Source organism: Rhincodon typus, chromosome 25, assembly GCF_021869965.1.
Source record: "Rhincodon typus isolate 14 chromosome 25, sRhiTyp1.1, whole genome shotgun sequence".
NCBI lineage: Eukaryota > Metazoa > Chordata > Chondrichthyes > Orectolobiformes > Rhincodontidae > Rhincodon > Rhincodon typus.
Window position 1 is genome coordinate 11,030,711 of NC_063356.1, and position 24,972 is coordinate 11,055,682.

A 24,972-nucleotide genomic window follows, 5' to 3' on the forward strand; every position below is an offset into this window, starting at 1 on the left:
TACTTACAACTGCTAATAATTTTTCCAGGCATTCCACTGACAATGAAAGTTTGTAGAAAGGCCAATCAGAAATAAATTGGTGGCACAGCAACAGTATAACTCTGTGGCAGTACTTTCACTTCTAAACTCACCTATTACAGATAGTGATCCATAAACATGGTGACAATCTACAGATATACACTTTTCCTGTTGTCAGTTATAAAGCCTGTTCTTATAATAACGACCAATTGTAAATGTGGTAAGGAGGGTCTGAGACCCAATTCACTGGACCTGACAATGGGGTTTACAGAAAAGCAGGAAACCAAATGCAGTCTTTTATGTGAAAACCAGTTTAAGTTTAACATGTATCACAATTGGAAATAAAACTTTAAACCCAGTTTTACTATACAAAACAGAACTTTGCTGAAATTGGATTTTCACTTCATGCTAAACTCAGGTTATCTTTAAACCAGGTTGACTCACTATACACTTGTAATAACTAAGTGACAAAATCAGTGATGTACAAAACATCAAACTTGATAAACATCACAGTCCTTGAAATCAGTGTTAATTTTAACCTAACGGACTTGGCAGGAAATACACTGAATGTCAGTTTCATAACCTGCACAATATAACTTTTCGCTGACTTCAGCGTTGAGTAAAAATGAACAGGATTTAAAACCATTATACCTGACCCTGTGGATTTTCTGATAAGCAGGGTGCATTGAATTTGTCCAAGAGAGTCAAGAACCAGGCATTAAAATCAGACCCAGAACTCTAAATGAATCCAAGCAATCACAAGTCATAAGGATTTTAAAAGCTGGATGAACACAGCAGGCCCAACTCCCCATCTACACTCACCTTTACTGGCTCCATCGCCGCCTCTTCAACCTGTCTGTTTCCTCTCCACCTATCCTCTCCTCTATCCATCTTCTTTCCGCCTCCCCCTCTCTCCCTATTTATTTCAGAACCCCCTTCCCCTCCCCCATTTCTGATGAAGGGTCTAGGCCCGAAACATCAGCCTTTCTGCTCCTATGATGCTGCTTGGCCTGCTGTGTTCATCCAGCTCTGCAACTTGTTGTCTCGGATTCTCCAGCATCTGCAGTTCCTACTATCTCTGATAGGATTTTAAAAGCTATGGTTTATTTAATGAGAACATATGAATAAACCATAATGTCAACCGTATAAGCCAGGTCTGTTGTCCACCTGTGCATTGTTCTAACAGGCAGTTTATATTCTGATCTAGTGTTTGCAATAATGGTATGGTTTCATCTAGCATTGTTATATCCAAGAGAAATACCGTGCAAAAGCATCACTACCATCTATTTAATTCACAGTGGAGTATAAATTATGGCTTATCTCCAGTTAATTAGTGACGCCTATCAAGACTGCAGCAGCCATCTCAGATATTAAGCTGAACTTCAGGTAAACAGTAAAAGAATAATATGCTTACAAAGTGACAAAAAAATTCAGACAAATCCAACGTCAAACACAACACCAATGATAAGGATAAAACGAGTATTTATAAAGTCTTGATAAAAATTTCTAAACTCTTCACATTAACCTTCCAAATTACTCGTGGCAAAATAAAAAAAAAAAACTGCTCATTGATTCCTTTCAAAAAATGTTTTAAAAAGTACAGTTTCCCTGCTCTACAGACTCATTTGTAATACCACACTTCTCTAATCTTTTTAAAACTAGCTGTAATGCAATTTGTTTCTATTACGGTTTTATTTTCCAAGTCCTCAACATCGTGAAGTGCTTCACAAACAACTTTCACCTGGAATCACTCATTTGGAAGCAAATGCTGCAAGCAACTTTGTACAGTAAGTACGATTTTTTTTGTTGTGAGGTTGACATGCCGACCAGTGTACAAAGAGAATGTCCTACTCCTCGCTGAATGCTTGCATGATCTTTTATGTTCACCAAAAAGAGGTGGAAGGTCCTCTGCTAAACAGCTCTTCCAAAAAGTGGCACTACTAAACATGCAACACTATCTATAATCCACTGAATGGTCAGCATGTGCCTAATTGATGGAATGAGACTTCCGGTCACAACAGAGTGCTTTTAAATGAACCAAGCTGAATCTCTAACAACAATAAAAGGTGAAATTGCCATAGTTCCAGAGGACCACAGGGATGCTCTCTTGTTGGACAGAGACAATGGGTAGTGAGTTTAACCCGACGTTCAGGATGCCTCATGCGAGGGGTGAGGTTAAGGAGGTCAGGCCTTCATGGTGACTTCAACCAATACAATAATTGAACCCAAGCTGTTGACATTACTCTGCATCACAAACCAGCCGTCCAATCAACTGAGCTAGAGGGCTTTGCTGATGATGGACAGCCTGCTTTACATGTTCTAAGCTTTGCCAGAAAAGGCATGATTCATCATATCATTAACTACATACATTTTACAAAGAGTATGGAATAATGCAGAGAGAATTTAACTCTAAAATATCTATGCCAATACAACTGTGAAAGACAACAGCATTACACAAATCTTCATTAAAATTAACAAAATTATTTCCATTTTCTGCTAATGCCTACCATTCTTCGCAAATAACTCCTGTTCCAACTGCTCACCTACTTTTCCCTTATGGAAACACTGCCTCTGTTACTGAAGTACTTTTCTATATGGTAGGAGATCATTAAGTGGTCATTATTTATAATTCAACACTGGATGTTAGGAACAATTTGATTAGAGGGAGAAACGGAGGGGGTGGTGGCCGAAAATCAGCCTGCGCTCAGATCAATCTTTCCCTCACTCAAGAAACACACAAATACAATGCCAGTGTGGGGGCAGGGAGGTGGGTGGTGGTGTCGCTGTATAGCCATCAAGGAGAAAAAGAACTCCCATGTCCCAACAGTTGTTCCATCCTTGCACACTTGGGATTTAATTTGCAGCATTTCCAGTCCGTAATATTTCTCAACCATTGTACGACTTTTCAGGATGTGTTTCACTGATTTAGCAGCATTTGTAGTCCAATAATGAAAACGTGCAACTTTCTTTCATCTTCATTTTTCTTCTGTATTAGCAATGGCAATTTTCTTCAAAGCACTTTATTTGCTGATCATATTATTATATTGGATTGTCAGGCATACAGATCAGTATACTATAATCAGTTTTAATTTACTCTATAGTAGGCTTAATTTATTTCAGAGCTGAAGGTATGCTATTTAGACGCTCCATGCTGACTGGAACTGAAAATCAGTGTGTTAATCTTTTAGCATGGTTGCTATATCTGCCTTCAGAAGGAATCCACTATTTAAGAATGAGATAGAGCTACACACAAACTATGAATCAAGTCTAGCTTAAATACAATCTGAACTGAATCACAGCATGATCATACATTAATTGGAATATCTAGAAAAGCACTGATAGAATTAAAACTTAAATGCTGGAAACCTAAGATGTAAATAAAATACAAAGTTACAAAAGTACAAAATACAAGGTTACACTCAATATTAGTCACTTTAAACATTACCAATCTCATGCATTCATCTCATTTTAATCTAGAAAAGCTAATTTGACTAATCTGTTGATTAAAAACATGATGAGTGCTATAATTAAAGAATTATAATATTGGATAATATTGTAAACCAGTTCTTGTAAACCGGCTCTTTTTGCTTTTTAAAAAGAGTTTTTTCCATTTTATTGCAAAACTAGTAGAACCACCAATTGAACACACCATTTTCTAACAACTGGGTCTTATCAAGAAAGTACATGGAAAAATGACACTTAAAACAGCTCATACTAATATTTAATGTTATAAATATAGATAATTCTATATAATGGATTTAAACAAATGGCTACAATGGGAACTTCTTCCAGTGAAATGATTAGAGCGTGTATGAGAATAGCCTGCAGCTCAATCAACAACACTGTTTATTCTGTTTTGCAACAAAAAGGTTTACAAATAATATAAAACGTACAAATAAAGTAAAATTCTGGTCAGTTTAGCAGTGATTGGAATATTCCCTTAATACTAAGGAGAACTGCCAGAATCTAACACGTTCCAACGTAAAAGGGCATCATCATCAGAATGAAGTTATGCTTCCCCATGTGTTTTTGTGTTGCGAGTGTATTACATTGGTTTCTGCCTCCTCTATAAACCTCAAAACATGTGAATATTAGACTCAAAATACACCCAGGCTTTTATAAGAAATCACTCCCAATATTTAAGACCAGGATTAAAATTGAGTTAAGGCTTGTAAAAATTGTTGCTTAACAGCAAGGTAGCAATGTGGATTTAAAAAAAAGAATAAAATCTTATAAGTAATCGATTTTGTCTTTTCCTTTTACAGGTTGGTTGCAGAACACCTCCACAGAAACTAGGGCAGTGTGTATGTTGCTCATACAGTTGGGAACAGTGTGGGGCACCTGAAGAGGAGATTCAAGTTTAATTTTTGTTTTAAATGTATCAGATGCAGTTTAAGTTAATCTAACAAAGTTTAGACAATGTTCAAAGGAATTCAAATAAAGCTCAGTGTAGAAGAATTGCTGACATAGTTTAGATACACAAAAATGTCAATGTTTAGCTAAGAATGTTATAGCACAGACAGATTATTGAGGCCATTAAATCTGTGCCAATGCTTTTCTTCATCCCACATGAGCTACCTAAACTCTGTCCTGCTATGCTGCCTATTTTCTTCGGACAAATAAGTATTGTCATTGTTTATGGCACTGAGGAACAAGTTGTTTTAGGATTGATGCTGGGGTCTGTAACAAAGACCGTTTTCTAACCATTACTGACCTTCAAAGATTCACAGTTAGTTAATCATAAACCAAGACTACATCATCGCGGTCAGGTTACTGATTGTACACTGAATAACCCTGGACTCTCACTGTATACTATGCTTCATGCTACAGCAATCTCCTATTGGCTACCTTTTAGAAATCCCATGTGTCGCCAAACAGAATCTGACTATTGTGCTTTCAGATAACAAGTCATATTATAAAAGCGCTGATGTAAAACTGATTTGCACGAGGGTACAGCCAGCAAATAGCGATGTAGGCATTACAAAGCTGCAACAGCCAAGTGATTCAGTTGCACAAATCACATCATTGAAGTTCAACTTGTTCATAAAATCCCATTATCCCACACCAAAATAGTCACAGTACGTGAACATTATTTACTATATCTTAAAAAATAAATTACATTACTAAAAGCTAATTAGTAAAATGTCAACAAAAGATGTTAAAAAATGTGAAACATTCACCACGTGACAGCATTTAGACAAAAATGCAAACACTGAGGCAATTATTTAATTGGCTTGTAGGGCAGTTTCAGGATATCTGTGAAAGGTGCCTGTAATAGAGGCAGTAAAAGATTTAGGTGAGCAGCAGATAGATGTAAATAACATTGAAGGGTTCTGTGACCTGTATAACAAAATGAAAGCATCAAGAATTGAGCCCATCCACCCAAGAAGGGTTCAGGTAGGTGGCTTGCCTTCAATGGTAACAATTGTCTCTCTGGGCCTAACTATTAATTTCATGCTGGGTTCCCCAGTCTTATTTTAGTCATATGACTGGATTTCACTAGCAAACAGAATACAGCCATTCAAAAGGATGGGACTGTACATTACATGAAGGTAAACACTACATAATATGTATGCTATTACAGTAAATCTGTAGGTAGCCAAAGCAAATGTTAAAAAGCTTAATTGAACAGTGGGTTTAAAAGCAAATAGCAACTAGACAAAGATTAGTTCACGACTTTTCTCCCCACTTAGAAAAGCTTGATCTTCCTTCTGAAAAATCTCCAGCTCCAGTCAAGCAATTAGTTCTCTAACACCAGAGAGCTGAACAGCAAACATGGTGTCCATGCTGTCTGAATTTCACTTCCACAAATAGTTAAAACAAAATTACTACTTAATAAGGCCAGAAGTAATTTTTACAGAAGTGCTCTTTTGGCATTAGGATGTAGCTTTTCACTGCCGAATGCAACATGGTCATGATATGCATTCTGAGGAACAGTAAGTAGGTGTGGGTTTATTAAACAATGTGTACACCAGCATTTAACAGAAAATTAGTGGTATCAAAGCAGTATGTTATCATGCAGCAATAAGGCAGTTACCCTCCTTCCTGTTTCCCAGTCAATAATTATCAATTGTATAAGCTGCATCCCGTTTTAAATATGCCTACATCTTCTAGAATGAAGCTGCTAGCATTTGCTTCTGAAAGGTTATCAGAAAGCAGAATACTCGGCTCAAATGCCGAGCAAATGCACAAATAGCAATTTAATCAAAGATGCATCATCAATACTGAGCAAACTGTCAACAGATTTGGAATAGCACACAGATAGCTTGACTTCAATTTACAAATGAATTAATAAGCAAAAACTTGGGCTCAACCTTTTCTTTTAAAAAAAGGTGCATTATTTAACACAAATGCTGCAAGTCACAAATCCGTGAACACCATCACATCCAAAACATTTAGGGCAACTAATCTAGGCAAGATGAAATTCAAAGTAAAAATTAAGAATGGTTCATAAATTCAGGATGTCCCAAAGAGGTTTACAGCTTTTGGATTACTTCTTAAGTTTAATCATTGTTATTTTGCAGGCAACTGAAACAACAAATTGATCATGGCAGGATTCACCAGTTAATCTGTTTTTGATGATGCACAGTGAGAGTTAATTATTGGTCAACATGGGTGGGGGTGGGAAAACAACGCTGCACTACTTTTATGTCTATCTGTTAACAAACAGAAAGTAAAATCAGTTTAACAGTTCATCTAAGAAATAGCACATCTGACAATACAGCAATATGCATTGAAGGGTCCTTCTAAATTATGAGCTTCTAATCCCTGGAGTGGGGATTGAACCCATAACATTCTGATTTAGACTTAGGAGACCAAAGAGCATTAACAATCCTGAAATCACCATCAGGCTGATGACAGTGGGAAAAAGTAAAACCGATTGCTCAGAATGCTCATTCGGACCCCAAATTCAACAACAAATATGTATAATTTGGATACAGCAAGAACTGTAGGTGCTGGAGTCAGAGTCAACGCAGTGTGGAGGTCAGGCAGCATCAGAGGAGTAGGAGTTGGGTCCAAAACGTCTACGTTCCTACTCCTCTGATCTTGCTTGACCTGCTTTGTTCCTCCAGCTCCATACTATGTTGACTCTGTATAATTTGGATGTTTGCTGAACTTCCTTCAACTAATTCTAGCTCCTCAATTTTTAAACATCCTAGTCACATCATGCTTATGGGAGAATCTAACATGCTAAATGGCTGCTGTGTCATTTAAAAAAAAAGAAAATCGAGACAGACCCTCAATTTTAATGGTCATGAAATGCGTAGGAACTAAGGCAAATGGGTGGCTACCATAGCACCTCTTAGAATGCAGGGAGGTAGAACTTTTGAGAATAAACCAAACGAATGCACAGAGTCACACTCATATGAGAAGCAACATGTTGGACTCATTACTCCCTCACCTTGGACAACTCCGACATTCAGGTCATGCCAGCTAAAAAGTAATCTAAAAGAACAGGCAACTAGATTTAAATAACTCTCACATTATTGTAAAACAAGCACAATGAAAGGTAGAGTCTGTTGTGGGTATGCTAGAAGCTAAAGTTTTCCAACTGTTTTCAATTCAAATGCTCCTAGTAATAATAACTATTTGTAGCAATTACATAGTGGGGTAAACACTGCCAGATGCACTAGCATTCTACAGGTGTCCAGTTTACAATGGTTTTAAACAACACTGGCCTTCCATGTGCAGGCTTTCATTCACAAAATGTAAAAAGCAGCTTATCGTGATTCAGATACCGGTGTCATGTTTATGGAATCATTCTCCAATTGTTCTGCAGTGATCAATGCCTGTGTAATCAAATTCAGTTCTTCACACAGCGTTTCATAGCGGTAGGCAACCCGTATATCTGGGACATTAGTGCGACGGATATCGTTACCCTCTATGCTCTCCTTTTGATAATTTGGTCCTAACCAGTAGCCCTTTACCTGAAATGTGAAAAAAAAAAGAGATATATTGTTTTAAAGAAATGGATGTCATAAATTCAGCATTCAAAAGAAATTTTGTAACAACACCGGACCTCCAGAGAGAAGCGATGTGGAGTTGCCACTGGTCCAACATGTCGATGAGATTCTGGCTGCACTCATTAAATCCCTCCCTGGGTTCACACATGAAACATGAACAATGGGTTTGAACTGCTATAGTCTTGTCCAACTGTATTCAGCACCAGCCTGCTCTCATGTGAGTCATGTGTCTAGACTCTTCCTGGGATTATTCATTCCCAACAGTGGTGGTCCTCAACAGTAATGAATTATAAGCTTCCTTCTAATCACTGCCCCACTGAAATACTGGATTATTGATTATTATTAAGTCCTGCACCAATAATGTTTTAGATGATTTTGCATTGGTATTTGCAAAGTATTTTAAAGTGTTAAGAAAAACAATCAAACAAACATCACAATGGGACCAACCCCATGTAAATCCAGCTCTCAGGAAAATTCCGAGATAATTGTTGGAATATGTTCTCATCAAAGCTGCAGTGTTAGCAGTAAATAGATCTGAACTGCCATGAAAAAGTTCCAAGGGTTTTAAACACACAAGAATTTAAAGCCAACAAAGCAATATTTGTTATCACTACAAATATTTTGTTCCTCTAAAGTTGAATTTTTCAGTCAAATCCTGCAAGGTTTCCCCAGCAATTATCATTTTTTTACAAATCATTTTGCTAGTAAACTTCAACAAGTATGAGATATGCAAAATATAAACTGTTGCAAATAATTATAGAACAGTGTGAAAGGAGGCAACTGCTTTACAGAAACAGAGTTATCATGCTCTTTCAAAAAAATTCTGGAGCTATTGAATTTAGGTTGATGATCATACATGCCCAATTCTAATGCCTGCAACTTTGGTCAAATCCACAGCAGTTCTGAAGAGCCACCCATTTTCAGAAATGGCAAACCTTCTTTATTTGGTAAGCAAGGAGTCAGAAAACAGTTGTGCTCTGTAGAAATTGCTAAAGTAAAAGCACCAAAAGATTAATTTTATGCTTCATTAAATAATGTTCTATTCCTCCTTACTGCTGCCACATGGTTTGGTCTTCTGAGCTGGAAGCTCTCCAAGTTAATTTCTAACAGGTCCAAAGAAATAAAATAATTCAAGCCATGAATTATTGCCTCCAAAAACAATAAGTTTCACTTCTCCCATCCACACCTTCCTTATATCAAGTCCAGTGCACTACAGTGACAATTTTAAACATGCATCATTCTTTATCAGTGATGTCAGCCTTTGTATTCTTGGTAAAACATTTCTAAAATAAACAAAGCATTCATCTAAGCACTCAAAACCTGTCCACTTTAAAACAAAAATATATGACTGTAAAGGTAGAATTGTATGAAAATAGATTTCTCTGCATCTGTCATCCATTTCACTCCATGATCAACTGACATAAAACTGAAGTCACATTACGCTAGTTTTAAAGTTACTGTTTTAATAACAACATGGAGTATCTCACTTTCTATATGTTTTACTTAAAAAATGCCTCAGCAAGAGCTAGAAAATCTTGTTGACAACGTTTACTTGGAGTCCCTAAGCCACTTTGTACATTATCAAACCATAGCAGTGTTCTATAGAGTCTGATGATGATTCAAAATAAATATCCAAAGCTACACGACTTCAGTCATGTGACATTAAATTATCTCAATCTTACCACAATGTCCATATTTTATATTTTTACAGGTTCAACATCACTGCTTTCTGTTTGAAAGTAACAAACTTTTCAATGAGAAAGGACTGGGAATTAACAGGTTATTTGAAAAGCCCGCAGTTCTTTTCGCTGACAATTACATACATAATTTTGTTTTAAAAGACAGGAAGCCATTAATCTTGACACCAATTGTTGTATAGGAAATTATATTGACTCTGGTTTAACTGTGTTGTCCCTGGATGTAAAGCAGTCCACTTGGTCTTTTTGATTCATAGACAAGAATACATGCCCACAAGATACCAAACTAGCAAGGAAAGCATTGAAAAAAAATGCCGAGCAGCATTTTCTGATATTGTAGGACACAGAAAAATGAATTCATCAATTGAAAAGTGGGAAAAAAACGAAGCAAAATATTGTTCTAGTTACTGCTCCAATGCTCAATATGACTAAAATAAATCACACAAAAAGAAAACAGTAAAAGAAATAAAACAAGGTCTAAGCAACAAGTGGTGATACATTGTATTTGTATTATCAAGGACATTCATATGCCCAGTTACTAAATATCAAGAAGAATTCATAAAAACAATATGTATCGATGGAATGGAGTAAGTGGGGTTTCCATTTTGGGACTGCATGTTTTAATTAACCCTTTACCCCAATCTGTTAAAAGTTCAATTTAAACTTAAAATGCTGTATTTCAGCATCCCAACCTTATGAAGAACAATTAAAAAAATTAGTGAATATAGCATCTTTCACATTCTAAAGGCACTGCAAAACAATTTCCAGCCAACTAATTATTTTCTGAGCGAGATTTTTATTCTTCCATGGGATCAGAGCATTGCTGGCTAAGCCAACATTTGTTGTCCAAATCTATGTGCACTTGAGAAAATGACAGTGAGCCACCTTCTTGAATCTCTGTAGTCCATCTGAACTCATAACTCTGTTAAAAATAAGGGAGTAAAGTTGCTAGTAGGTTCTTTAAAGCAATGGAAAAATGGCCAGTGAATCTGTTCCACTTTTTATTGATCAAGGAAAAAATGTTGGCCAGGACACTAACACTTCATACTTCTTCCAATAATATTGTGGAATCTTTTGTATCTTAACATTCTTTACGAAAGATAAGCACTAAAGATAACTTGTGCCTCAGTCAGAAAGTGCAGACTTAAGGACAAAAGTCAATACATGGCACTGCAGTGCAGTACTGAGGAAGTGCTGCTTTGTTGCAAGCGCTATCCTTTGGATGAGACATCTCAAATGGAAGTAAAAGATTCCATGGCTCTCTATCAAAGAGGAGGAATTATTCACAGTGCTCTGGCCAGCCTTTGTCACACTATCTACAGTATTCACAGAATTTCTGATTATTATCATGTTGCTGTTTATGGGAGCTTGTAATGTGTTTACCACCATGCTTTCTACATTACAACAGTGACCAAACTTTAAAAAAGTACTTAATTGGCGGGATGCATGTTGAGAAGTCCAATGGTTGTGACAGGCACTACAAAAATGGAAGTTCTTTCTTTCTTGTAAAACTTTGCCAATACTGCATAAAACCATAGGAATTGCCAGATTAAAAGATGAGTTAAGGCACAATTTGGTTTATCTTCTATCATCCTGGTAGTTGCACAATACAACAACAAAGACTGAATACCATGATTAGTTATCAATTAATCTAGAACAGACCCAAGCATGAGAAGAGGATCAAACCTGAACTCCCTAAGTTGGTGAAACATGGACGCTTATTCTTCCCAAACTTATTAAATTCACCATAATGCCATGTTTCAAATTATTCATATACTCAGAAAATAATTGTGCAGTGCAACCAACATCACATGCCTTTAGTCATTTGTTTCTGAACACATCAGCTCAAAATACTATGGTCCAATAATATTTGTCAAGTCACATAACACACCATTATGGTCAGGAATAATCAACATCAGTGCTATGGTCAATTCCTTCCTTTTTTTAAAAAACTGACATAGAAAAAAATATTACATGCATTCAAGGTTTTTCAAAATTCATGTTTTGACCTTCCAATGTAATGCATTTTCCTTCCTCAAAGGGAACATATATGGTGTAAGTGAATAGAACCTCGTGAATTGAACAACTTCCTTCAGGAAGCTATTATTACGTGAAGTTTCCATGTACCATTGAATTGCTTCCTGAAAAAACTATAAAGTCAGAAAACAATTGGCATTTACAAAAAGGTAAATAAATTGAAGACAGAAGCAGCAATTAACAGGTACATAACAGGTCCTTGAAGGTATCTCAGTGATATTTGAAAATTAATTAACCTCCAGTGATTAGACTACACTTGATGCAACAAGGAAACAATTTCTCATTAGTCACATTGCAGGTAGATTACTAGATAGAAAAGGATCAGATAAAACGAATGTATTGTGAAATAAACGGCTCTAATATAGGGGCAACTATATTGCCTACTTTCACTGCACAATATAGTTGTGTTGTGTAGAAGTATCTAAGATAATGGTTCACTGTGTATTTATGGAATAGCTCTTTAGAATGTTGCTATTTAAAATTCAAAACAATCCAAATTAGACTGAAGGGTAAGATGGTGCAATTTCTCTCCATTCTATCTCCCCATTTAAGGTTCATGCTGCCTGCTTGTTTAAGTTATAACTAGAATTATTTCAAGGGTAAGTGACTCATATCTGAATCTGTAAATATTTAACATTGCCTAGAATAGGAAGAAGACTGTAGGCCCAAACCTGCTGTGGGATAGAAACAGCAACTGCAGGATCTAGAGGACCATCGTTTAATTCAATCATTTTGGGATGGAACAAAGTGACTGACTGCTGACTTCCACTTCTTGCAGAATCATTCTGCTTCCAACATCTGATTGCTGAGTGGATTTTAGTGATGGCTATAAAACAATGCATGCCTTCTACGTATGGAAGCAACCATAAATGCTTAGCGCGTCCATTCGTACCTTAAAAAAAAGGACATCCTGCCAGCCACTTGTTGAGATGAAGACTAACAGCATATTTTGATTTCAGAATTCCATTATTTGGAGATTTTTAAAAAGTTTAGGTGTATTTATTTCTAACCCAAATTAATTCGCTTTCCTTGAAACCAAGATTATTTTTCTTTTACATACCTAAAGTGCTATTGCACACAAAATTTTAATTTTTTTTTTCTCTTTTATCTACTACCAGTAATCACCTGTGACAGAGTTGTTTTGTTTTAATTAAACCTATTTTTTCTAATCAACCTGTTCACAGATGCTATACATGCCACTGGAGCAGGTGGGACTTAAACCCAGGTCTCTTGGTCCAAGAGTAGAGGTACTGCCGCTGTACCACAAGGGGGCCCAGAGTTGTTCTTATCCTAATTACAAGAAGGTCCTCGAGTGAACAGTGTTAAGTCAGTCTACTGCTCTTACAACAATTCCAGGAATACTGGGCCAAGCTCCAGAATTTGCATTTTACAACATAAGAAACAGGAGCAGGAGTTGGCTATCTGGCCCATTGAGCCTGTTCTGCCATTCAATAAGATCATGGCTGATCTTTTTGTGGACTCAGCTCCACTTACCTGCCTGCTCACCATAGCCCTTAATTCCCTTACTGTTCAAAAATGTATCTTTGTCTTAAAGACATTCAATGAGGTAGCCTCAGCTGCTTCACTGGGCAGAGAATTCCACAAATTCACAACCCCTTGGGAGAAGAAGTTCCTCCTCAACTCAGTCCTAAATCTGTACAATCACAGCATGGGCCAATCCTCAGTTTGATAATCTAAACTTGGGATATAATAAACAGGACTTTGGCATGGCTGCAGTGGCTTTTACCCCACAGCAGCCTGACTAAAAGATCTGTAACATTCAGGGTTCAGATTTGCATTGGTTCTGAAATTTCCTCCTATATCTGTTCCTTTGTGTCTTGGCAACTGTTCTGTTGTACTCCTGAAGGCCTTGGGACATTTCTAGTTCAAAGTTGTACGAAGGCAAGCTGTTTTAGATTAGAGGACCAGCAGGAAAGTGGTTTGGTTTTTGACTGGCTCCAATACTTAATAATGTGTATTTAGTTTCGGCTGTATACATGTGGGAGGGTCTTAATACGTGTCCACTCTTATGAGATTTGCAGAAATGTTAGGTGTACACACTTTACACTTCGGACTTGCCTGATCACATACTGGCTTTGTGTTGCTGCACCATTGCTGCCACCCCATCTCGTCTTGCTGCAAGACTTGATTGTGAAAGCTTTAACATGTTTGTATTTAAATGCGCTGTTGTGACAATGTCACGTGCAGCTGATCTTAAAAAAAATATTGGTCATCAGATGGTGCTATAATAACCCAGTGTGGAATTTTTCACCTGGATTAAAAAAAGATTTAGGATTTAGCCCTGTTTACAACACCTTTCACAAGCTCACAAAATCCCACAGAACTTGACAACCAATGTCAGAAAAGTAGCAGCGAACTGGTGCATAATATCCCACAAAAAGCCATGTAATAATGAATAGATAGTGGCCCAGATATTCCAAGCAGCAGCAACAATAGCAGTAACAATAACGTCTGGATTGTCACTGCACTCAAATGTTGCCCTTACACTATGCTGCTGCACATGTTTCCTCGGGTTTTCCGATGTGGCTTTCAGAGAACTATGAAGCCCTCTCCCTGGGGAATTCTGTCTGAAAAGGTAGGAAGTGCCTTGTTTTACATCACTCACTACCCTATGGGAATTTCAAAAGTCCAGTGTTAACATTAGTGAGTGAATGAGTGAGCTGGCAGGTTGGTGAGGTGGTATTTAGCACTAGAGGTAGGAAGTCAGGTCAATTATTTGGAGGGGTTTGTCAGCCTTGGTTGGGGTTTTGGTGTGGGGGGGTAGTTGGAGAGCAGTTGTGTAGTTACCTATGTGCTAATCTGTGTAATATTTCCTGGGTAACTATATAGATAGAAACAGTGGATCTGTTCTAGTCTTTGACTGTAACTTGGAGTTGGAAACATTCAAATAGGGTTTGGGGTTGTGGGAAAGCAGGGAAATTGTCCACTGTAAGTTTAAACTTCCCAGACAATTCTTGCATAGATCTACATGTCAGTACTTTCACAGGGTGCAGATTTCAGTTGGAGGTTTGGTCTGACAATGCTGAAACTGGACACTGGAAAATTTGTTTCTACGATATCAGCAGAATGATACATACCGCCCAGGTCACCAGGGAAAAGTCCCTGATCTTCTTCAAAGCAGTGCCCTTGCACCTCTTACATTTTCCTCAAGTGGGCAGAAAAGATCTCAATTTGACCTTCATCTCTGAGGATGCAGTACACCCTCAATGCTGCACTGATTTGTTAACCTGGATTTTATGTTCAGATTGTGTTTGAGCCCAAAAGCTTCCTACTCAGAGGGAGAATACTACTCCCTGATACCCAATTCAGCAAACCAAGATACTGCTGCAAAATCCTAATATGTTTGAATCCAGCATTTTTGCCAGTCACCTTGTGAGAGAAACCGCTCATTAACACACTGTTCCGTGCCAGCTCACACATATCACAGGAACTCAATTTCCATACTTGGGCAGCAATGCTGTATTCTTCCATCAGTGGCTCCTGAGGGAAACATGCAAAGATTAAGATCAGTAGTGCTGCAAAAAATTTGCAACATACAAAACACATCAAAAATTGCCAAAAAGATATCATGGGTCAGTCTTCCATGCTGTATTTCTAAAACTGGCTCCTACATCCCAATGGCAGAGCTGAAGACCATTACAACTCAAATCATTTAGCTTGTTCTACTTACACTACATTATGGCAACTTGCAGGCCAGTTCCAGGAACAATTAATATGTATATGTAGGAAACGTTGACATTCATGATTTATATTAAGACATACACATACATTAGTCAGAAAAACGTCAATTTATTGGGATACATATATTAATCTAATCCTGAGCCAAATACAAGCAAAGCAACTTTTAAAACTGAATTTAAAATTACTTGGTTTAATTCTGAATGCTTACAGTGGAAACTGGATGAAACTAAATGGAAATTTCTGTGACAAAAATCTATTATGTATCCAGAATTTAAAGCTTGTAAACCTAAACTAAAAATACTCAACAGTTCCAGTCCAAGGACTTCTTGATCATGAGTTGATGGAAACAAAATGACAGGTCAGTCAAATCTCATTCAGTCATAGTAAATGCATGACCTATTTTCCCAGATCAAGTTTTTAAAAACAAGCATACTTCCATGATTTTAAATAGCTTTGTGATTTGTCTTTCGCTTTCAATTACTAACATATGAAATAGGAGCAAAAGTAGACCATTCAGCCCCTCAAGCTAGCTCTGCCATTCAATAACATCTTAACAATCAGTTTGTGTTTCAAATTTCACATCCTCATTTATCCCCAATAACTTTTGATTCCCTTGTCTAACAAGAAACTATCCACCTCTGTCTTAAAATATTCAATGGCCTAGGCTCCAGCGTCTTCTAGGCAGAGTTCCAAAATTGCACAATCCTCTCAAAACATTTTTCTTCATCTCGGTCCTAAAACGGGGACCCCTAATTTTTAACTGGTGCTTGCTAGGTCAAGACTGACTCACAAAGAAAACATCCTTTCCACATCCATCTTATCAAGGCCATTCAATATCTTATGCCCTAATCAAGTCACCCCTCACTCTTTTAAACTCAAGTGGGAATAAGCTCAGCTTGTCAAACCTATCCAAATTATAACTTTTAATCATGACATTTCTTTAATCAGAATGATCATGAACATTTGCTGCATACTGAATCAATTCATCTCTTTTTCCAATCGGTCATCTTACCTTGGTAAAGTGAAACTGCAGAGGATCATCAGTAGAAAGAGATACCATTAGGCCTCTGGAGAGATACTCTGGCAGTGGGTTTCTATGATAACTCAAGAAAAGACTGTTGTTGCTTAGCGGGGACATTGCAATTCCAATCTGATCCAGGTAGTACAGATACTGCAGCACTGGAGCCTGCAAATTAAGCAGCAAACATTTCAGATCACACCAACACTACATGACAAATTTTAAAAAAATCAACTCCATATTTTCTAAATGAGCACATTTTTAAGGAAGTTAAAGCTCTGGACAACGAAATTATTACTCTGATTGTCTGATATGCACGTGAAGTTCTTCTCTAGTAGTGAGAGACAGTGCAGGGAAGTTTCAGATTGTAGGTCAATTCAAATGATAAAAGCAGTAACTGTTCACTGCTCAACCATCTACTTGTGTGGTCACACTGAAGGGGCTTGCCAATCAATGGCAAACTGCAGTCAGTTTTGTGCTGCGAATCTGAGCTAATTGGCAAAAATATCATTTATAGCCGATAAAGAATCTGCTTATCTATGCTTTGATTCAAATCCACATCTTGCAGTTGAAGCTACAATATCCTAAATCATTCTGTCACTCGTTCCTTTTAATCAAATATTTTCAAAATTATAATAGTCTCAATATTTGTATTTTTAGCTTTGTATACTGCAGTACATAATCTAAATTGAATTTAATTTATACCAACATATTAATAATTATACATATTTTAGGAAATCTCTCTTCTTTATTTTACTGAAACAATGTAAACTATTAATGATATTTGCAAGATCAACTCATGACTCACTTTTCTAAGTGACTGCGACACTATTGTTGCATCATAAAAGGAAGAGATGCGAGAAATCCAAGACAAAATAAATCAAAGGAAAATAAACATTTACCACAGCAAATGGACAAAATGATTTTGAATTTTTTTTTTCCCAAAATCTCAATACACTGAACAGAAACTGGACAGTTTCTTTTCTGTTCCATTTACTTCCTACATTAGTCCTTCTCTCCTGTAAGGGCAGACTTCCTCATTATGGTACCTTGCTAAAATAGTCAACATTTAACCAAGAATATATGTAGCAACTGTGCCTTGATAAACATCAGCTGGCCTTCCAAAGACGACATCATTTCAGTGTTATTTTGTTTGCATTCAGGCACTGTCTGGTCAGATTTATAGGATATACCATATAATGCAGAGGCACTATAATCAATTATGCAAATTGTAATGCATGAAAAGGCAGAGTAACTTAATGCACAGATAAGAACAACATCAGAAGGACATTTTCAAGTCTCAACAGGTGCATAACATGAGGATACTCAAAACACGTTGCTTTAAACAACCTTTGCATGCGGCATATTCCTAACCCTCATATGCTGTATGAGAAGATGCTGGGCACAGATTTGAACACATTACTAAATTAAGTTGTAAATGGGGAGTCAGTTGTTAATATATGCTTGTCAGCCTCTCTAATATGCCCATTTATCTTGCACTTAGAGAAGGCATTATATAAAACCAAACCATATAGCTTAAATGTCATGTCTTTTGGGGAGTGTTTTAGTGATAGCGACCACAACTCCGTACAGTTTAAGTTTTTCATGAAAAAGGCAAAAGATGGTCTGAAAAAAAGGATTTTGGATTGAGGAAGGCAGATTTTATTAAAATAGGGTAGGATCTGGCCAAAGTAGATTGGGAACAGCTACTTCTGGGTTAATTTATAGCAAAATAGTGGCGGTCATTCAAAGTAAAATTGGCGAGGGTACAGGTCCAATATGTTCCATTTTGGGTGAAATGTAGGAACAACAACCCCAGAGAAAACTGTCAATACAGTGTAGAGCTAGAGGAACACAGCAGGTCAGACAGCATCAGAAGAGCAGGAAAGAAAACATTTTGGGTTTATACCCTTCAGAGAACACTAGTTTAGGAATATTCATCACAGGACAAGAAGGAAAATACAGGCTTTTAGTAAATACAAAGGGAGCAAATCAATGAAGGCCTAAGTGGAATATAGAAAGTGCAGGGGTGAACTTAAGAAAGTAATTGGAGAGAAAATTAGGAGACATGACAAAAAAACTACTGGTGGGTAAGATTAGGGAAAACCCCAAGATATTCTAAGTAAATCAAGGAGAAAGAGGTTAACCAGGGAAGGAGTAGAGCCCATTAGTGACCAAGGGGCAAATCTGTGTGTGGAGCAGCAAGACATTGGAGAAGTGTTAAAGGAGTAGAGAAAGTCAAGAGTGGACCTGACTGAAGTGTGTAAGATTATGAGGAGCATGGATAGGGTGCACAGGAAGCAGCTGTACCCTTTAGTTAATGGTTAATAACAAAGAGACATATTTGAGGTGAAAGGCAGGAGCCTTAGATGGGATTTCAAGAAAAAGTATTTTCACCCAGAGGATAGTGGGAATCTGGAATGCACTGTCTGGGAGGGTAGTTGAGGTAGAATGGCCTTACAACATCTTAAAAAGTACTTGAAATTTAACACTCAAGGTTATGGACCAAGTGCTGGAAAGTAGGACTCGTGGAGATTTAGAGTAGTTTTTTTGTCAGTGCACACTCAATGGGCCAAAGGGTCCCCTCAATACCATGTATGCTATAATTCATACCTTTCGAAGCAGAAGACCATGGGAAATATTCTGAGAAAGCATGAATCCAGATATGAGATGGTGGATAGGACCAGCCTCTCCACAATGTGGCCGTAAGACAAACGTATTGAATCCCCTCTTCCTGGAAACGGAAATAGTAATAATAATCACAGCTTTGTTCAAATGAACCTCCAAACTTCAATTACTGAACAAACGCATTAAAATTTTGTACTCAAACATTTAAGATTTGAAATCAGATGCATGATTAAATAAGTAGAGAAGGAACAACTAGAACTTAAGGAAACAGTTAAAAAAAAAAAAAAATGGGTTTCACATTTAGCTCAGAGAACAGGAGGAATTTTTTTCCCCTAGAGGATTGTGAACTTTTACAATTCTCTTCCCCAGAAGCAGTGGACGTGGGTTGCTGAACATTTTTTAGCTAGGCAGATAAAGATAGATACTTGACTAAGAATGGAGTCAGTGATTTTTGGGGACAGGCAGGAATGTGAAGTTGAGGCCACAAATCAGATCAGTCATAAATTTTACTGGTGAAGCAGACCGGAAGACCGAATGGCCTACTGCTGCATGTCCATCCAAAAGCACATGAGGGAAAGATGAATAGGAGGATCCACTGATAGGGTGAGATAATGCAAGATTGAAGAGGCAGAAGTCCTATTTCAGCTACACTAAGCCCTTGTTAGGACATAGCTGGAACTGTTCACAGTACTCCAGATATCTTGAATTGGGAAAACGATATACTGGCCTTGAAACGAGTACAGCACAGATTTACCAGAACAATGCCTGGACTTCAAATTATTTTACAAGGAACAACTACATAAACCAGAGAAGTTAGAAAATTAAGCAATCATTTGATCAAAGTTCTGAAGGTATTAAGGACGTCAGAATGGGTGGAGAGAAATAACTATTTACGTGGGTACAGCATCTATGACCATCAAGGTACTGTATAAAGCATCAGTATTGGATCTTTTGGAAATGAAATTAAGAAACACTTGCACACACCATGGTCAGTAAACCATTGGAATATTTTCCAGAAACACAAATCATGCTGATCAATAGTTAGTTTTAAAACTGACATTGATAGATTTTTGTTAATGAAAAGGTATTAACGGATATCAAACAAAGGTGAGTATATAGAGTTGAGTTACTTATTAGCCAAATCTAATGGAATGGCACAACAGGGGCAAGGGAGTAAATGACCTATTGTTGTTCCTAGAGCAGAAACATTAGCATAGATCTACTGGGTTAAAATGGCCCATTTCTGTCCTGTAAAATTCTGTGCAAATCCACAAATAATGCTGTTACCCTGCTTCTACCAATTTGTACGGAATATAGCTTTCATCCAAACTACTAGATAGAGTTAATAAACAGACAGGTCCTCCTAATGCAGCAATTATCAGTGTAAGAGGTGACTGATAATGGAGGAACAACATATATTTTTCAACTAAGCAAGAGATGCACAATATGAATCTTCACCTGTGAAAGTTAAAAGCATTTAAGCTTTTTTCAGGAAAAGTAGCTATTGATACAAACAGAAGCTGTAAACCAAGATCTGTTTATGTTTTCATTTCTGTTGATGTAAAGGAAGTTGATTTTAAAGTAAAATTCTATCAAAAACACATGATGAAGTGGAACGTCAAGTCCAAAAAGATCTCCTTTTCCCTCTACTCAAATATCAAAGCACATTGATTTATTTTGTGTCAGATAGATAATGCACTATCAAGGTTGGGTATTTGTGAGAATCTTCTACGAGTGCAATTTTCCAGGTCTGGAGACAGGAAATGAACTTAATTTGGCAGGATGGTGGTGTATCTGAATCATCCCACCTGCCTGCCTTTATGTTCTGGGTGGGAAGGACCAAGCTCCACAAAGTTAATGGGCAGCACAGTGGAGCTCAACTCACACTAAACTGTGCCTCAGCCTCCCTCTGTCCATGACCCTGACGTACAGAGACGCCAGCCCCAAACCACTACTAATGTTTTTTGTGGGCAAACCTTCACTCTGGGATTTTGGAGCATGTTGCCCTGGCAGCAGCTGCAGCCTCCTTTGTGGCACTGCTGAGTTCTGTTCTGATTGGGCAGCAGCCCTTGGTGGCCAGGACTTCTTAGTCCATGGCAGCCAAGTGATCAGGCAACAGATTCCTCCCTTTTCAGACTTATACCAAAAATGGGAATATCCTGGCCCATAAGTCAGTCACAGTTATTCATGAATGATGTGAACCTTACTATTCTTTTTCGACATGTGGGACCAACATGCAAGAGGAGAAAAGATGTTATTCAAGATTCAGTGCAAAGTGAGTCAATCTGCACTTCAACAATAATATCCATCATCAACCTTGTTTCTTCTGACTAAGATACGTATTATCATTAATTATGGAGGAATGCTTTAAAGGTTATTCTGTTTTGAGACACTTAAACATAAACAATGGAAATAATTTGGAATGAAGCCCATACTTGCGAAGATGATTCAGAACCGTCATGTTAGCATACATGTAGTAAAGATAATAGGCATATGGTGGGTTATCATCTTCTGTCCAATTCATGGGTAAAGGGCTATCTGCATTAAAGATGTGATGTTCTGGTTTGGATTCATCATCGACACTATCAAAACCAACGACCTATAAAAGCAGAGAATTCCACTTATCATATAGATTCTCCATGTTATTCTCCTTAAAAGCTATTAAAGATTATGGTAATATAAGGAATTCTCCAGCACACTACAAGACAGCATTTTGCCTGAGAATTTATCTTTTAATTTCTGGATCACGGACGTAGCCATGGGAGAATATACCAAGATAATGTCAAGACTCCATAATAAGAGAAATTTAGAAATTGCATCAAAATTTGCCCTTGGCCACAGTGAAAATGTTAACACAGCAGCAGCAGTAGAAGTGCATGAATTCCATCTGTCTGATAAGGAGTAATATATAGGTTGGGAAAATTAAAAGTCAAACATTTTAAATTTAGCAAAGTAATAGTTTCTATGAAGGGCACAGTAAAGGCACGGTAATTTCTCCATTGATAGATATTCAGTTCAGTTGAATCTTTCCTGCACTTTACTCCATCATATTCGGCAGCTGTTGATATAACATGAACGAAATGTTAGCAGAGCAGGCTGAGCTAAGTGACTGAGCATGCACAGAAGTGGGATAATTCTGTCTCAACGTTACCTAAATCAGATATATGGTTTGCTCTTGGAACAGAATCCTACGTACTTGATTCTTACAAAGGAAATATAATCAAACACCAAGGTGGAATAATTTTTGAACAGATAAAACAATTATAATATTTTATCACACAACTCAAACTGAAGTAACATTAAGTTTTTTTTGGGAGAGAGAGTGCCACAGCTTTATGCTTCCAATTAGCAAATGTAATGCAAAGTCTCAATAATAGAAATTCAGATTCTGTATTACAATTCCTACCTCAATCACTGTCAAGGGACACAAGCTATGGCTCCTAGCCTGCAGGTACTTTTAAAAACAAAATCATGGGATGAAGGCATCAATTACTACCAGGGTCAGCACTTTCTGCCCATCCCTGGTTACTCTTCTGGTGGTGGTGCATTGCCATTTTGAATAACTGCAGTCCATTTGGTTTAGGTAGATCCACAGTGCCTTTAAAGAGAGAGTTTGATTTTGACCTAGCAACATTGAAGAAACGCAATAGTATTTCCAATTCAGGATGGTGAGCTTGGAGGGGAACTTGCAATGGTGGTGCTGCCCCTGTCATTAAAGATGGTTATTGTTGTGCATTTGAAAGGTTCTGCCTATGGGGCTCTGGTGAATTCCGGCAATGTGTCTTATAGATGGCACACATGCTGCTGAGTGCTGATGGTGGAGAGAGTCAATGTTTGTGCATGTGCTGCTAATCAAATGGGCTGTTTTCTCCAGCTTCTTGAGTGTTGGGTCATTCCCACTTGCATTATATTTGATATACTCACATGCTGAAGAAACAAGTGAAGCTCTGGGTGGTTGCGAGGATTAATTGTTGCTTCAAAGATGGGAATAAAAATGTTCTCCAACATGTCTTGGAAGTTGTTCAGCTGTTTCTTTGTACGGAAGACATCGCTGAAAGCAATTGGAAAGTGAAGCTAATTAACACATTCCTCCAGAGATTTTACAGCATCCATCATCTCAGCAGATGAAAGTGAATTTCGAAAGGTTTACTAAAATCCTTTGCATAATCATAATTTTTTTCCCCTTTCACAGGATTTGAGTTACTCGCAAAGCTAGCATTTGTTGCCTATTCCTAAGTGCCCACAAAGGGAGTGGCGGGCTGGGCCATTTCTAAGGGGAAATAAGAGTTAACCTAAGATTTTAGAGTAGATTTGTAGCTCAGGTTGCACACTACATTGGACAAACAGGAAGGAAATTAACCACAAGGGTACACAAATATCAATTGGCAACAAGAAGAAATGACCAATACTCACTCATCTCCATCCACGTGGATAAGGAGAGCCACCAATTCGATTGGGACAACACCAGGATCCCGGGACAGGCAAAGCAGAGAAAAGCACAGGAATTCCTAGAAGCCTGGTACTCCACTAAGAATGCCATCAGTAAACACAGTGCTAGACCCCTATACACTCCATTGCAAAGGAAAACCGGAAGTGAGGTAATCCATGTCAACGGACGCCAGAGTTTAAATAACAGGCGGGAAAACACAACAGCGCTTCAGAGGCTGCACTGATGATGTTACCCAGCAGGGTAATGAAACGTCTGTGGAACAATGAACCAGCTCAGCGAGCCAACCAATCACAATAAGAGTTAACCACATTACTGTGGTCTGGAATCATATATAGGCCAGACCAGGTGGTGATGGCAGATTTCCTAATTGCAAAGACATTAATGAGTCAGGTGGGTAATGGGGAACATGAACCTTGTCCAGATTTAGTAACTAAATTTAAATTCCACCAGGTTCCATGGTAGGATTTGAATCTGTGTTCCCAAACGTTAATCTGGGTTAATCATTAATCTGGATTACAAACCCAATGAGGTTACCACATCTTCCTGGTTGTAAACAATATGCTTTAAAAAAAGCCTTTGCTCTGAAACGTGTACAGACTTCTGAAAACTGGATGATATCCAAGTTTGTGTTATGAATAGCTCACACAATAATGATTCAGAAATCTGCAATGAGAAGTTGAAATAATGGATCAAGTTTATTCTCCAGGGCTCATCTGAGTTTTATCTGTCTTTAAAATATGTGCTCTGTAGTGAATGACTGAACCAATAAGTCCAAATAAAAAGACAGAGCTGAATGTCGAGTGTATCAGATCATGTCACTGAAATATTTTGCATGCCCAGCCACATCCAATTTCACTCCCATCAAGTTTAGGCATTGCCTTGATTTAAAACAAATCTGGAGTTCAAGAAAGCTGCAGTTTTACAGCGCATGATAATACTTACAAAAGCCGTGGAACCTGTACCAGCCAGCACACATTGTTGGAGTAGACTTTGTGCTTCACTGCCCACTTTGCCAGTCGATCCCATTCATCCCGGGAGCGACCATATACAGACAAGCGGAGCTCAGCATTCTGATACTTACTTTCTTCAAGATCTTCCATCACTTCCTGCAAGGTACAAAAGAAGTACTGGGAACTAGTTTGTTACAGATAGAAATATTTTCTAAGTCAAATGCTTTTTTTCACTTCCTCTTTCCAGCATCTCCAGTACAATGCACCACCCCTGACAATCCACCCTGTGGGTTCTCTACTCCTGAATACATGATGGCGGCTCATTGGGGTGGATCTGCCTTATCAACTTGTCCCTCCCTGTGCCTGACTTCTATCGGAGGCTGTTCGAAGCAGCACTGCTGAGATCAAGATTTAACATAGAGGATTAGTAAGAAACCTACTCAATTGCACTGCTATTTGGGTGTTTTGATGCATTCGTTAAATGAGGCCTGTCATAATTTTCCTTGAG

At 37.8% G+C, this 24,972-nt stretch overlaps 1 protein-coding gene across 4 annotated transcripts in view; it reads right to left on the minus strand.

Annotated features, from left to right (window-relative positions):
• Positions 1-1,001: 1,001 nt before the first annotated feature.
• LOC109931797 (AMP deaminase 2) overlaps positions 1,002-24,972 on the minus strand; it is a 163,481-nt gene continuing 139,510 nt past the window's right edge. For all 4 annotated transcript variants that reach the window (XM_048612068.1, XM_048612065.1, XM_048612067.1 and 1 more), the window contains 7 exons: positions 24,457-24,620; positions 22,989-23,115; positions 21,500-21,663; positions 19,050-19,170; positions 16,431-16,604; positions 15,107-15,217; positions 1,002-7,946 (listed from right to left, as the gene is read on the minus strand). In XM_048612068.1, the coding sequence (XP_048468025.1) occupies positions 7,740-7,946; positions 15,107-15,217; positions 16,431-16,604; positions 19,050-19,170; positions 21,500-21,663; positions 22,989-23,115; positions 24,457-24,620 (1,068 nt within the window). In that variant the 3' untranslated portion in view covers positions 1,002-7,739. The remainder of the gene's footprint in view (positions 7,947-15,106; positions 15,218-16,430; positions 16,605-19,049; positions 19,171-21,499; positions 21,664-22,988; positions 23,116-24,456; positions 24,621-24,972) is intronic.